At 35.9% G+C, this 14,659-nt stretch overlaps 1 protein-coding gene across 4 annotated transcripts in view; it reads left to right on the forward strand.

Moving 5' to 3' along the window:
• The window catches only part of Atg2 (Autophagy-related 2), a 232,937-nt gene that overhangs the window by 60,344 nt on the left and 157,934 nt on the right, over nucleotides 1–14,659 (forward strand). For 3 of the 4 annotated variants that reach the window (XR_011417148.1, XM_032440820.2, XM_015168271.3), the window contains exons 6-7: nucleotides 2,654–2,733; nucleotides 4,948–5,093. Coding sequence is in view for 3 of the 4 variants with exons in the window: in XM_032440820.2 (XP_032296711.1) it covers nucleotides 2,654–2,733; nucleotides 4,948–5,093 (226 nt within the window). In the remaining variant the exon portion in view is untranslated. The remainder of the gene's footprint in view (nucleotides 1–2,653; nucleotides 2,734–4,947; nucleotides 5,094–14,659) is intronic. The other variant, XM_070210843.1, reaches the window with a different exon arrangement.

The following is a 14,659-nucleotide window of genomic DNA, read 5'->3' on the forward strand; positions in this document are numbered from 1 at the left end:
TGAAATGTAATTGTTTTTTAGCACTCTTTTATTTCTCAATTGGAGAATAAAAATAATATTAATTTAATTTAAAGAAATTATGTAAATATTTGCTTCGACTTAGAAATACATATTTTCTGCGGAGCCAACCTCAGTACACCAAATGCATTCATATATCAACACAAATTTGGGATAGGTCATGATCTGCGCTAGAAAACAAACAAAATTAATTTCTTGCCAGCTGAAGCCAGAGCAGTGAATAACAACACATACCTTAAAGTTCTTATGCATGTATAATTCACGCATACAACGAAAGGTGCACGCACGCTATTGGGTGAGACAAGAACTTTTCTCGAGCATACACTGTCCAAAAAGAAAAGTGTGTGCTAATATCTTAACATAGTTATTGCGCAAGAAGCGCCTTGTGTAAAAATGATATAAATTCTTAAATTTTCCTGTAAAATTAATCGTTAATATCTAGGGTAATATATCATTTAAATAAAGCATGCATTTCATGGATAAAACACAAGCACTTTTCGTCGATCGTTCTAAACTAAGTTCTAAACTTTTTCGCTCAATGTACTTCGAAAACGAAGCGACGCAAAGCAGAATCGACCAGCTTTGCTGAAGGCAGGCTGGCGACTAACTTCGTAGCTCGTGTCAGCATCAGCAAGCCGCGACTTCGGCATTCGTTCGTCTGGTCATTGGAGAACGAACAACCAGTCGGCAGGCATGCCGTACGAAGCCTCAAAGGCCAGATGAAAGGCCAGGCTAGAAATTTTGCGTCGCATTCAAATGTATGGGCGTTACTCATCTTAGTGTTTATATTGTCTTTTGTAGTACCAACAGACGAACATTTTGCTCATATGATTTATCGTTTTGTTAGCCTTTAGGGTGATCTGAGGCAGGATCCCAAGCGAATTTGAGCAACGATTCTCTATGCAGTTCTGGTATGTTGAGTAGCTAAATCACCAATTTCGCAACTTAAATTTACGCTTTGGCCAGTATTGGTTGGACCTACCATCTGTGCTAAGCGAATATATGGAGGAGTAGTACTTTTAATGGAGTAGTACTTTCCAGTGAAGCAAAGCTAACAACCGATATATGAACTAAGTCCATAATAAATGCTGCCTAGTTTTCTTCCCGAATTATAAAATCGATGAAGCGTCTGTGAAGCTCGACTGGTGATCGATAATGATTGTTGCAATCATCGACAGGGTGCATGCTGAGCACGCTGACACTCGAGACTGTATGTTGATGTTGTTCAAGAAACCATTTGAGGTAAATGATGCATTACCAATGCCAGATACTACTGCAGTCGATTTAATAAATTTACGTACCTGGAGCTGATGAGCCTAGGGCCTATTGCATACTACATGGATCGCCATGAGGGGTGTACTCCTGTTCACGTTGGAGCGATTGCATATTGCCGCCGATTTTGTTTCCATATGCTCCACAGTCTTATCTCTTGGGTGGCGCGCATCCCTTTCGATCGCAGCAAGAAGATTTGTTGTCGTCTTATCTTTGCTTACTCACCCCGGAAAGTGAGTTTCAGCAGTAGCTTACCGATTTCCCTTGGGTTGCTATCATCCTACATCTTATGTGTGCACGTACTATTTATGTGCCCTTTTTATACCCTGAACCCATTAAAAATGGGTATATTGTATTTGTGCAAATTCCAAATGTATGTAACAGGCAGAAGGAAGTATCTCCGACCCGATAAAGTGTACATATTCTTGATCAGCATCAAAGTCCGTCCGTCCGTCCGTATGTATGAACGGAAGGATCCAAAGGATCCAAAACCAAAGTGTAGCGCAGCAAACTATTTAAGGTTAATTCACGCTAAATTTGTAAATCTGCCATAATACTCTATAAGAGAGCGTCGAGAAGTCCTAAAAGGGCCATTAGAGGGACCATTATGGAAGAATAAGTCCGCTAACAAAAGGAAATTTAACAAATAAGAGGTTCTAGTCGGGGGCAAGTCAAGTTTGGTGACTCTAGCTCTTAAAACCTAATAGATATGATTACAAAAAAAATTTTTTTTAATATCGATTTTTAACAATTGTTTGGAAACGGGGCAAGTTATCGACTATCTGAAACAAACCCGTACTGCGAATACATTTATAAGTAACATAAATAAAATGTTCTAAATTATTGTTATTTTTATTTATTATAAAACGATAAAGTAATCGGCGGTACGCCAAAGAATATCCATGCAAACGTTTGTATAACGTTTCTGCAGATATGTGAGAATTTCAGTGAGAGTGAGTAAGAACACACATCTCGCAGCTCGTAAGTGCTCAGTTTTATAGAAATTTCCTGTTGCCTATGGCAGCTATATGATGGTCCGGGAGTTGACAGGCAGAGTGAAACTAATAAATAACGAAATTAACTATGATATCATGATAAAAAAAAAACGCAAGAGATTCTTGTCGGAAGCTCCCGACTAGGGGTACCCTGAGCCATCTTATTCCAACACCAAAGACAGCTCGCGCTACGCGATCTTTCGCTTTAGTAGTAATCAAGATAAAAAAATATTCACTTGAAAGGGTTCGAACACTCAACTTACCGATATACTTTTCACTACTTAATTATAATTCCCTCTGCAAGGGTATTATACTAATATGAAAGTCTGTCACCAATTTTCTTAATGTATACAAACTTTATATTTTAGGATGATGTTAACGAAAAAGACATTAAAGTTTTGCAATGTTCGTACCAAAACGAATTGGATTGCTTAACTGAGAACGACAAGTAAGTTTCAGCTTGCAATTTTACAAATTTTTTTATTTACTTTGTGTATATAACCAAAGACAATATAAACACTAAGATGAGTAACGCCTTACAACAAAATGCTACTATGCAGCTTGATTTCTTGAAAATTGAGAACGAAAACGAAATCTGTACCATTGCGCTCTCACAGCCGAGAGAACGAAAAAACTAAAAATAGAATTTGCTCTCAGCTTCGGCTCTATGAGGGCCATGCAAGCAATTATGTTTGTATGCGTGGGAATATACATACATAACAGCATATTTGAATGTGTTGTTATCCACTGCTCTGGCAAAGTCTATGGCTGGCAAAGAAACAATTTTCTTAGTTTTTTAGCGCAGATCACGACCTACCCAAAATTTCTTTTGATATATGAATGCATTTCGTGTACTGAGGTTGGCTCCGTACAAAAAAATTTGTATATTTAAGTCGATGCAAATATTAATAATATTAATATTAATTTAATTTTAAGAAATTATGTAAATATTTGCATCGACTTAGAAATACATATTTTCTGCGGAGCCAACCTCAGTGCACAAAATGCATTCATATATCAACACAAATTTGGGATAGGTGAGAAAACTAACAAAATTAATTTCTTGCCATCTAAAGCCAAAGCAATGAATAACAACACATACATACATACCTTAAAGTTCTTATGCATGTATAATTCACGCATACAACGAAAGGTGCACGCACGCTATTGGCTGAGACAAGAACTTTTCTCGAGCATACACTGTCCAAAAAGAAAAGTGTGCTAATTTCTTAACATATGTATGCTAATTTCTTAACATAGTTATTGCGCAAGAAGCGCCTTGTGTAAAAATGATATAAATTCTTAAATTTTCCTGTAAAATTAATCGTTAATATCTAGGGAAATATATCATTTAAATAAAGCATGCATTTCATGGATAAAGCACAAGCACTTTGCGTCGATCGTAAGTTCTAAACTTTTTCGCTCAATGTACTTCGAAAACGAAGCAACGCAAAGCAGCATCCACCAGCTTTGCTGAAGGCAGGCTGGCGACTAACTTCGTAGCTCGTGTCAATATCAGCAAGCCGCGACTTCGGCATTCGTTCGTCTGGTCTTTGGAGAACGAACAACTTGTCGGCAGGCATGCCGTACGAAGCCTCAAAGGCCAGATGAAAGGCCAGGCTAGTAAGTTTGCATCGCATTCAAATGTATGGGCGTTACTCATCTTAGTGTTTATATTGTCTTTGATATAACCTGTTAATGCGCTTATATAAAAGTTGGTCCAAACTGACTAAACCAGCGGTATCCACCGTACTTAAGCACGAACCGTAGTTGTAATACCTAGACAAGATTTAACTGGACATGACAGTTTTCATATTTATATTTTTATTTGTAGTGCAATGGTAACTAATTGATCGCTATTTGCATTTCTAACAACTTCAAACTCCTTCGACCGTCGCTCAAATAAACCCTAAACAATTCTGGCCTTATTGAGGACAGTGTTAACATGGGAGTTTAATATGAGCTTATGATCAAGAATGATACCTTGATCATTAACTTTATTACAAGTACTATTGGCACGCTTAAGTAGTAAGCTCAAGGAGGGCTTTTATAGAACGTCACTGCCTTACATTTGGAGCAGTTTAGATTTAAGAGGTTGGCAAGACACCAAGTCTGAAACGCATCAATGTCAGCTTGTAAGAGATAAAATGATGACTTAACGTTAAGTGCTAGGCGAAATTTCACATAAATAGAATACATTAATACTCAAGAGTGAGACAGTATCTTAAAAAACACCGGAAGTCACTAGATACGTTTAGAACGTTTTGGGCTCCGTTACGCAAATACTCAGAAATTCATTTCAAGAGAACGACTGGGAAGCCGAGAAGGCATACTTTATGAAGCGGCAAGGAATAGTTGACAGAGTCGAAAGCCTTACCGAAATAAGATAGATGACGTTAGCCTACATTTTTTTCTTAAACCCATCTATTAAAAGCGAAGTCTGCTATTGATGCTGATCAAGAATAAATTTTATACTTTATGGGATAGGAGATTCTTCATCTGCCAGTTACATATATTTGCGCGAAAGCATTATTACCTGATGGGCAAATGTCTGGGACTACTTTTGGCGAAGATATTATTCAAATCATGTCACCCCCTCATTGTCAAATATTGCGTGCTAGAGCTTACAATTAATAATATGTGTGTTTTTATTTTTTTTCAGGATTTGTTTTAAAATATATAACTTTGTCAAGGATGAGATAAGAATGACTTCCCAAAAGCGCACAAAAGAGAAGTTGAAATCACCGTTTAGTTCTAAATGTTCATATGGCTATTCATCTCATATTGAAGGATTTCACGATAAAACGGGTAAACATTTTTTCACTTGCTAACCAAAAAAAAAAAAAAAAATAGACATATATCTATATCTACATATATGTTTAAGCTGTTTGTTCTCACTAACTGATTAGTGATCAACGCACAGCTTAAATCTATATTCACTGTATTTACCTTATGTGATAAGGGTGCACGCAAGGACTGGATTTTGATAAATGCCACCCACAAGTGCATAAAAATCGTAAAAATGTTTGTATGAAACTGTTTTGGTTACAATTCAATCCTACAACTCACTGTCAAAGTTCTTTGTTTAAAATTATTGGCTGGTTGTCGAAAATTCGGATGGTGCTATGAAATTTTATTTTGAATCGTGCTTCAGCGATATTGGAAATTCTATCCAAAACCGTGGTAAATTGACGGAAAACGGCTTAAAACTCAGTTTCAAAAATGTTTGTGATCATAAATGTGAAACGTTTTTCGCAATGGTCACTGGTCTTGGATGGGCAATGCAGGCCAAATATTTAACTAACATAGGCAGAAACCGTAAATGACAACTAATGATTCTTTATTCGATGAAGTTTAACCATATTTTCAAATAGAGGTTAATTGTAATGAGACGACTTGCAAATTGAATTAGCTCCCGCCACATCAATTCATTCAAATTGTTCAACTTGAGTGTTATGTTGTTTCGCAGACAATGCCACTATTGAAGAATACATAAATTAACGTTGCCTTTTGGAGAGCTATTTATCAAGCATACACATGTATAAATCAACGCGCGGGGCCTGTTAATGTACAATGGTACAAGTCTCACTCGCACCTGCATAGTGGCCGAAGTGCGGCATATTTGGATCTCTTTAATGAAGTGGCCGATGCTTTTCCAAATGCATATGTACGAGTTTACGAGTTCAACCCCAATTCCAAGCAATTGATAAAACTCGATATCTAAATTCCATTTTTGAGCAAATTTGACAAGTAGTTTCTATAATAGTAAAAATAAAAATAAAACCGTTTGATTATTATTGTAATGTTTATTCGCCAACCCGTTTGAATTGTTCCGTGTCTCAACATTGTTGCGACGGCATCCAGTCGATCAGTCGGACTAGCTGGTGAAAATTTATGCACACATCAAGTATATTTTATATCTTAGTTATCAATATATATATATTCCTGATCAGTAATAATAGCCGAGTCGTGTGTGACTACATTCGATTATCCCTTTCTATGCGAACTCGTCTCATTTTTAAAGCTATATTTATGGAACATTGCAGAAGTCCCTCTCTCTGTTGCACGCAGCACATATATTAAAACTAGCTGGATCGGACGACTATATTATAAAGCTGGCATAGGAATGATCAGTTGAAAATTAAGTTGTTATATGGAAAACTTTTTTGTTTTTCAAGCTATTTTTACCAAACTCGGCATTTATTAGTTTTACTATGTCTCTCATATATTTGCAAAGTACTATTAGGAGCAGAGCACTATATAATATGGCTTCCATAGGAACGATCGGACGAAAGTAGGTTCTTGTATGAAAATAATTTTTTCATCAAGTTATCTTGATCAAACTCGGTATTTATTAGTTTCACTATGCTCCTCATATATATGCAAAATATATATGCAGACCACTATATCATATAGCTGCCAAGGGAACGATTGGTCGAAAATTAAATTGTTGAATGGAAAACTTTTTTGTTTTTCAAGCTGTTTTTACCAAACTTGGCACTTAGAGATTTTACTGTGCTCCTTACATTTATAAAAAATTCTATCAATATCGGACCACTATATCATAAAGCTGCCAAAAAGAGGTTTTTTGGATCGGTCAAATATTAAGTTGCTGAATGGAAAAAGTTTTTGATTTTGCAGATATCTTGACCAAACTCACCAATCTTACTATATTCCCTACATTTATATAAAATCAGACAAGTTTCATATTTTTATCCTGTGCTTCCTAGACACGGGCAAAGCACTACAAGCATTATGACAATGTTCGGTCTGTAAGGGCAATACATTTTTGGGCTGCCAAAGATAGCCGCACTTGCTCGTTTTTGAATGTTTAAGCAAACGGGCACGTAGTGAACCCATTGGATATATTGTAAAAGGTACTTCTTTAATTTAAAAAAAGTCTTAAAAGTAGTGCGCTTATATTTAGGCACTTGTATGGTTTGTCAATATTTTCTCTATGCAGCTTTATTTTCTTGACTATTTGGAGTCATTCCATGTAGAACTTTTCCCTCACTTACCACTTCCACCACGCTTACTTCATTGGCAGTGTTATCATCTGCCTTCGATTGTTTTCCACCAATCTTTTTTTATATATATAAATCTCTCTTTCTTTTTTTCCTACCTGTGCAGACGCAAAGCATAGATGTTGGCCCTAGAATGGGATGCTCGTCAATAATTCGTTTTCATGATTACGTATGGTAGAGTTGAGAAGACTATTTCGCTTTTTTTTTTAGAACATGAAAACAGTGGGATTGTTATTGTACCGTATGTTTCAGCATAGTCCTTTTCAAATTCATATACAGGTATGAATTCCCTTTGCAAAACTTGTATGGCTCGCATACGAACGTTTGGGTAGTCGTTGTATATATTATTAATTGTGTTTCATTTGCTGCCTATGCTGCAGCTTTTCATTTTTTCGTTCCTTAATTAGTGCACTGCACACGTAATTATGTTTGTTGTTGTTCTTTTATGATTTCTTTTGGGTCTTGTTACCCGACAGCCAGTCCATATCACGGGCGGATAGTGCTTAGATTAACCAGTTGTAGTCCGCCAGGTAAGTTTTTCTCTATTTGTGGCATCTTATTATACCCTGAACCAATTAAAAATGGGTATAATGGTATATTGTATTTGTGCAAAATCCAAATGTATGTAACAGGCATAAGGAAGCATCTCCGATCCCATAAATTATATATATTATTGATCAGCACCAATAACCGAGTCGATCTAGCCATGTCCGTCTGTCTGTCTGTCCGTTTGTCCGTATATATGAACGCAAGGATCACAGAACCTATAAGAGCTAGGGACTTGAAATTTTAGATGTAGGTGCTCCTAGTGCCCACACAGATCGAATTTGTTTCTGATAACTCGATAACTTACTCTGTTTCCAAACAATCAATAAAAATTGATATCGATATCCTGTTTTTGGGTAACTTTGGTGAATAAGAGCTAGAGCACTTACCATACAATGTATAGACATACCAAATGGCACTTTTTATCGAAACAAGAAAAATCGAAACGAGGCGACCCCAATGGTACCTGCGACCATTTTAGTGTGCCCAGGCAGAGTAAAACTGCTGAGAGTGGCAGCCGGACGCCGGCCTCAAAAGTCGAACGTTCAGTATGAAGCCGCATCTCGCTCAGCGCACAACGTCGCGGCTGATGATGCGTTTTCTTAATATATGTATGCATGCCATTTTTAAATCTTTACAGCCCAAAAATATATATGTGTATGCATGTGCCTCGCTCTCACTCATTGCTTCGCGCACTTGCATCCATCTCTTTCTCCCTGCATAGCTTCCCGCAAAACACCGAGATCTACAAATATTCATACGTTTGTGTTGTGTGGATGTGCGCACAAGTATATCGCGGCGTTTGTCGCGAGCCTGAGGTTATTTCTTCAATTGTGTGCCTTTTGTGCCTGTGGTAGCAATATGCACTCACATTTAAATGCTTTATCATGTATTTCTTCGTCCAGTCAGGCATGATGAGAAGAATTTGATCAAACTTTATTTAATACACAATTAATTGACCTAAATGAAATATTTAAATTTATTTTCTCTTTACTGTAGGGACTTTGTATATCAAAGTCATATTTGTGCAAGGGTAATTCATCGTCGGTTTGTCGAAGAATTTAAGAAAAGACCAAAAATTGATGCACACTTTTTCAAGTAAGCAGTTGTATGAAATTATTAAAGGGTTTGGCCAGTTCATGTGAAAAGTTGCTATTTTTCATGCTTGTTGTAGGGGTAAGGGTACCTGATCGCTGGCATGTGTCAGCAGTCTTACTCTGTCTGGGCACACTAAAATGGTCGCAGGTACCATTGGGGTCGCCTCGTTTCGATTTTTCTTCTTTCGATAAAAAGTGACATTTGGTATGTCTATACATTGTATGGTCTAGTCACCAAACTTGACATATAGCTTCTAAAATAGAATATATATATGCATTTGATGTTGGAAGAAGAGGGATCAGGGTATCCCCTAGTCGGGAGCTCCCGACTAGAACCTCTTACTTGTTTTTTTTTTTTTAATTTCACAAGTCATTGATAGTTAAATTCTTATATTCTGTCCCCATGTCCGTAATAATCGTACTTTAGAATAAAAGACTCAAATATAGCTTTAGCGACAGGGTTTGTGCTCGTATGCACCTGCACCTGGTATGGCAACTAGCGTGACTGCATATTCATTTCCATTTTCTGAATGGGGTCCACTACCACTCTACCGATAGCATTTATAGCTATATCAGTTATTGTTAATGGAGTCTTTATGTGCTTAGTCAATTTAGCTTTTTGGCATTTTTAACATATTCGTACTTACTCAGTAATATCCCGCGTCATACCCTTCCAATGTGCTTAGTTTGCTTGTTGACATTTTTGGATGTACTCAGTTATATCCCTTCCTCCTAGTATAGGACGTCACGATATGTAGATAATATAGCTTCCTTTTCTCCTTATATCAGGTTCACCGGGTTTAGTAGGGCATTGAGTTTGCTGATTAGATAAATACCGACTTGCATTTCAAATCTTTGGAAAAACTGGCTTATGTCAAGAATTTCATTAGTATGCACATCGCTAACATCATATCTTGTAGTAATTTTGTTCCATGTTTAAAGAAAAATTGCATTTTTTTTACATGTAATGTCAGTACCATTCGTACTTCATCATTGTTGATGACTTCGTATACGTTGGGCTTTGAAGCTTTTTCTATAGATTTCCTAGGAAATTATATTTCCTTATCTCCTGCGTAGGATTTTTTTTCTACTTTGATTTCTGGTACTGACTTTCTTAATATATCCTGTAATTTCTTTTATTTCTTTATTCTTGATAACGCATCAGCTACATAATAATTTTACCCTATAGTTATTCTACCGTACAATTTTATTCCTTTAACTTAAGCCTCATTAGATTTTTTTTATACATTTTTGACAGAAACGTGTTATTGCCCAATGAATTGCTACTAGTTCCTGCTCCGTTGTACTCTTATTACTTTCTCCCTTGGTGAATGATCTGGATGCGTATTCAACTGGAAGTTGGAGTTTGTTGTTTTGAATTAAAACCGCTCCACACGCTTTCTTATTATTACACAAATTCCTTTGTAAAGTCTGAGTATTGTAACAGACTCGATTTAATAAGTTGAGTTTTGAAGTATAAAAACGCATTGTGACAATCATCCTTTCGTTCAAATGGAACATTCTTTTTATTCAGTCTAGTTATGTCCCGTACATAGTCGGCGAACTTTTTAATAAATCGTCCATAGTAATTGCAAAATGCAACGAAACGTATAGCGCTGTCCGGACTGAGTAATTTTGAATGACATCGTATTTCTTGTCGTCTGTTAAAATATCTTTGTCTGTGCATTTATGTCCTAGAAGTGTGACTTTATGCATTAAAAATGAACATTTTTCAGGATGTAGCTTTAGGGTGTACTTCCTGCATATGTCAAAAACATCAGTTAGGTTCTTAACCATTTGCTTTTTTATGTCCCTTGAATTATTGTGAATTTGAATGTGGTGAAAACCTGATATTAAGTCAAGGAATGGCAAATAATCGCTCTTTGTAGTAGTAGTAGTGGGAACTTATCAGCTAACACCTTTTTGTTGATTTAAAAGTAGTCAATTTCCAATCGCAATTTTTTCTTATTTGATTCAGATTGAGATTTCGTTGGGACTAATAAAAATGGGCTTTTCTATTCTGACACGGATGGTTCGACAATTTTGTCGTCAATTAGTTTTTATACTTGGGCTTGGGTTTCTTCTTGGCTGTGAAGTCCTATAATTTGTTATGTAGAAGACTGGTTCATTGTCTTTCAATCTTATCTTTTCTTTATAAGAATTATTCGTTGAAATGGATTCGGTTTCTAGTCCGAATATATCTGTAAATTCAGTGCGTAATTCAGTTAATTTTGCTTTAAACTGTGGTGGACAATTTTTGGATAATCGAGACATGACTTCTTCTTTTCTACTTCCATTGTTTGTTTGAACCAAGAAAACCATCGTTGTACGAAAGTTTTTTATAACTTAGATAAATTATACTAATAAGTTGATCGGTACTGGTTGTGTTCAATAGTCGAACAAATGCGTTTCGGTGTTTGCAACATAAATACCAGTTTGAACTTCCTGGTTTGGAATTAGTAAACTATCACTATTCACATGTACATAGTTCGATTTTTCGGACATCTTGTGACCTTGCTGGTATAAGTATTGCATTATTACCAGAACTATATTAAAATATGAATCGGAAGATTATTGGGTCTGATTATAAGCCAATCTTTAGTCAGCTTGAAATCTAATAGGCAATTACATTTTCGCAAATTGCAAGTCTACTATTAAAAACTGTGTAGAATTATTTATTTATCTGTCTATATATTTATAAAGGTTAATCCTTTCGATTGTATAACCCCTTGCTTTATCCCTGGAACATTAATTCTGTTATCTATTTTTTCTTTGAATATAGAAATATCCGCACCAGTGTCTATTAAAAAGATAACCTGTTACTACATGGTTAAATCATACGAAAATATTTTACCTATGTTTGATGAACCTTGTTGTTTTTTATGTTGTGTATTTAAAGGTTGTTGGGAGTTTCCCGAAGTATTTTGGGCTGACCTGACATTATTATTGTTATTGTTGTGGCCTCGATTCGAGTTGCCACGGCCTCTAGAGTTTCCTCTATTTAGGCCTCGTCCTCTATTGTTGTTATTGTAATTGCGGTATATATAATTGTGGCACGGTAATTTCCACGGTTACCCCTGAAGTGTTGTTGCTGATAGAACAGGGCAGTAGTTAAATGTCCTGTTGCCTCTTTGCAACTATTGACAAATTTTGACATAGCATCATTTATGTTACTGCCTGCATGATCAGTTTTACATTATCATTTACCCAATATTGCGTCATGGCCTTTACAGCTTGGTTTGTACTGTATTTATTGGCCAATTCTGGTGTTAGGCTATCATTTACAAAGGCTCCTTCTAAAGCTCTTGTTAACTGGTTGTCAGTTTTGCTTTTTTGCTGTAAATTAAGTAGTTTGGCTGACAATACTTCGACTGATTCCCCTTTTACTGCGGTTTATGATTTTGAAATCATTTCAGCGATAGTTTGCTCATTGCCTATCAAGTTTCTCGCACGGCCTTTTAGTTTTGTCTTGATAAGACAGTCGATTTCCGTTGATTTTGTCAAGTGTGTCAAACGTTACTGACGTGTTTAATGCCGATGGTAAATAAAGGTGGAGATCATACTTTTTTTTTTTTTAAAATTATCAGATTATCCCTTAGACGTTGTAGAAATTCCGATGTTTGGACTGTGTGTAATCTTCTTAGTTTATTTTGCCACTCGTTAACTAAACTGATGATTTCATTGTATTCATATAAATTAACCAATTCAATATTAGTTATTTATAAAAAGTGTATTTTTTTTTTTGTTTTAGACAGCACTATGTGCTTACAATGAGTTCAGGTTATAAACTAAATATTGCATCTTAATTAATCTCTAATGAAATCCCAGTTCAACTAGCTTGGTATTGTTGCAAATGTTGAAATGCCCCCATTCTGCATTTCGCAGGGGTACGCATATCTTGGGAATCAACGAACCTTATTTGTTCCGCTGATTCCACAATTATTGGCATGTGCGGAAGATATGCCGACTGGCTCGCGTTGACCTCCTATGCACCTAAAGTTCATACGCGTCACTATGCGTTAGTTTTTCCCATCATCTGGTTATACAAGTGTTTGAATGTCTTAGGTATTAACTCCTCCTACTCTGATCTCGAACGTCCCGGTCGATTGTTAGAAAGCCGGCAAATCGTGGATACTTCTATGTTTTTTTATGTGGTAATCCGAGCGAGTTTCCGTTTCGTCAACCTTGTCTGTTCGCGCTGTTTGTTGCTGGTTGGAGTGGCTGTATCTTCAAAAACAGTGGCTTGTCTGCACAGCTTGAATTTTAGTGCATAGACAATGGAAGTTATTCCGAAATTGGCGATGGTGTTTGTTGTAAAGTTGTCTCGTAGCATGCCTACCTTCTCAGTGTTTTTAGTATGGAAGTCTCTCAGTAGCTGCAGTGACAACACCTCTTCTATCGCCGTTATTGACCTTTCCAGTTGGATCACGGCTGGTAGTGGTTCAAAGTTGGAGGTTTCATATGAAGAAAAAATTCGCTTCCTATGCCTAATGCACAGTTGTTAAATTTAATTACAAATGACCCTTGAATGGGTTTTAGTTCGTTATCGATAGAAATGTTACCCCTAAAATCATTAAAAAGAATAATGCCTGTATCTATTGATCCTATTGTTTTAATATGGTCATTGTTAGTAATGGTACAATTATTATGCCAGCTTGTTAGTAACTTTGAAATGCAGCGATCGTTTGAAATATCTAAAATGTTTTTAAACACATACTAATATTTTTAATATATATCCATTGATTATCAATCGCAAAAACTGCATTTTTACATTTTATTACGTTTTCGTATCTTGTTTTAATTACATTTCTTATCTTCTTAAAGGGTTTTAAGAGTAAATATTTACAAATTTCGTTGTCTGATTTATGGATGTCGATTAAGTTAATGAACTTGTCGCCATTAAATGCGATTTTGATATTAGCGAAATTAAGGCTTCTTTTATGTTATTAAATGAAATATTTTCTTCGGAAAAAATGTTACTTATTATTCTAGTTTATTTTTCGGAAATTATAAAAGTGTTTATTATGTTGGTTTTAGACAAATGTATAGCCAGGTTTATGTTACTTAAATCTTTTTTAATAAAATCTGTTTTACATTTTAACTGTGTAGCAAAAATATTTTAGATGTTTTCTGAATTTTTTAGTTTTTATTATTACTTTATTGTCGTTTGTTATATTTTTTATCTATAATTTGAAAATTTGCTCATTACTATTTTTATACCCTTAACCCATTAAAAATGGGTATAAGAGTATATTGTATTTGTGCAAAATCCAAATGTATGTAACAGGCAGAAGGAAGCATCTCCGACCCCATAAAGTATATATATTCTTGATCAGCACCAATAGCCGATCCGATCTAGCCATGTCCGCCTGTCTGTCCGTCCGTCCGTCCGTACGTCCGTATGTATGAACGCAAGGATCTCAGAACCTATAAGCGCTAGAGAAATTTTAGATGTAGGTGCTCCTAGGGCCCGCGCAGATCGAGTTTGTTTCCGATAATCGATAACTTACTCCGTTTCCAAGCAATCTATATCGATATCCTGTTTTTTGGGCAATTTTGGTAAATAATAAGAGCTAGAGTCACCAAACTTGACATATAGCTTCTAAAATAAAATATATATATTTGCATTAGATGTTGGAAGAAGAGGGTTCAGGGTATCCCCTAGTCGGGATCTCCCGACTAGAACCTATAACTTGTTTCGTATTTT

This window comes from Drosophila virilis, unplaced genomic scaffold (genome assembly GCF_030788295.1).
Source record: "Drosophila virilis strain 15010-1051.87 unplaced genomic scaffold, Dvir_AGI_RSII-ME tig00001170, whole genome shotgun sequence".
NCBI classification, from domain to species: domain Eukaryota; kingdom Metazoa; phylum Arthropoda; class Insecta; order Diptera; family Drosophilidae; genus Drosophila; species Drosophila virilis.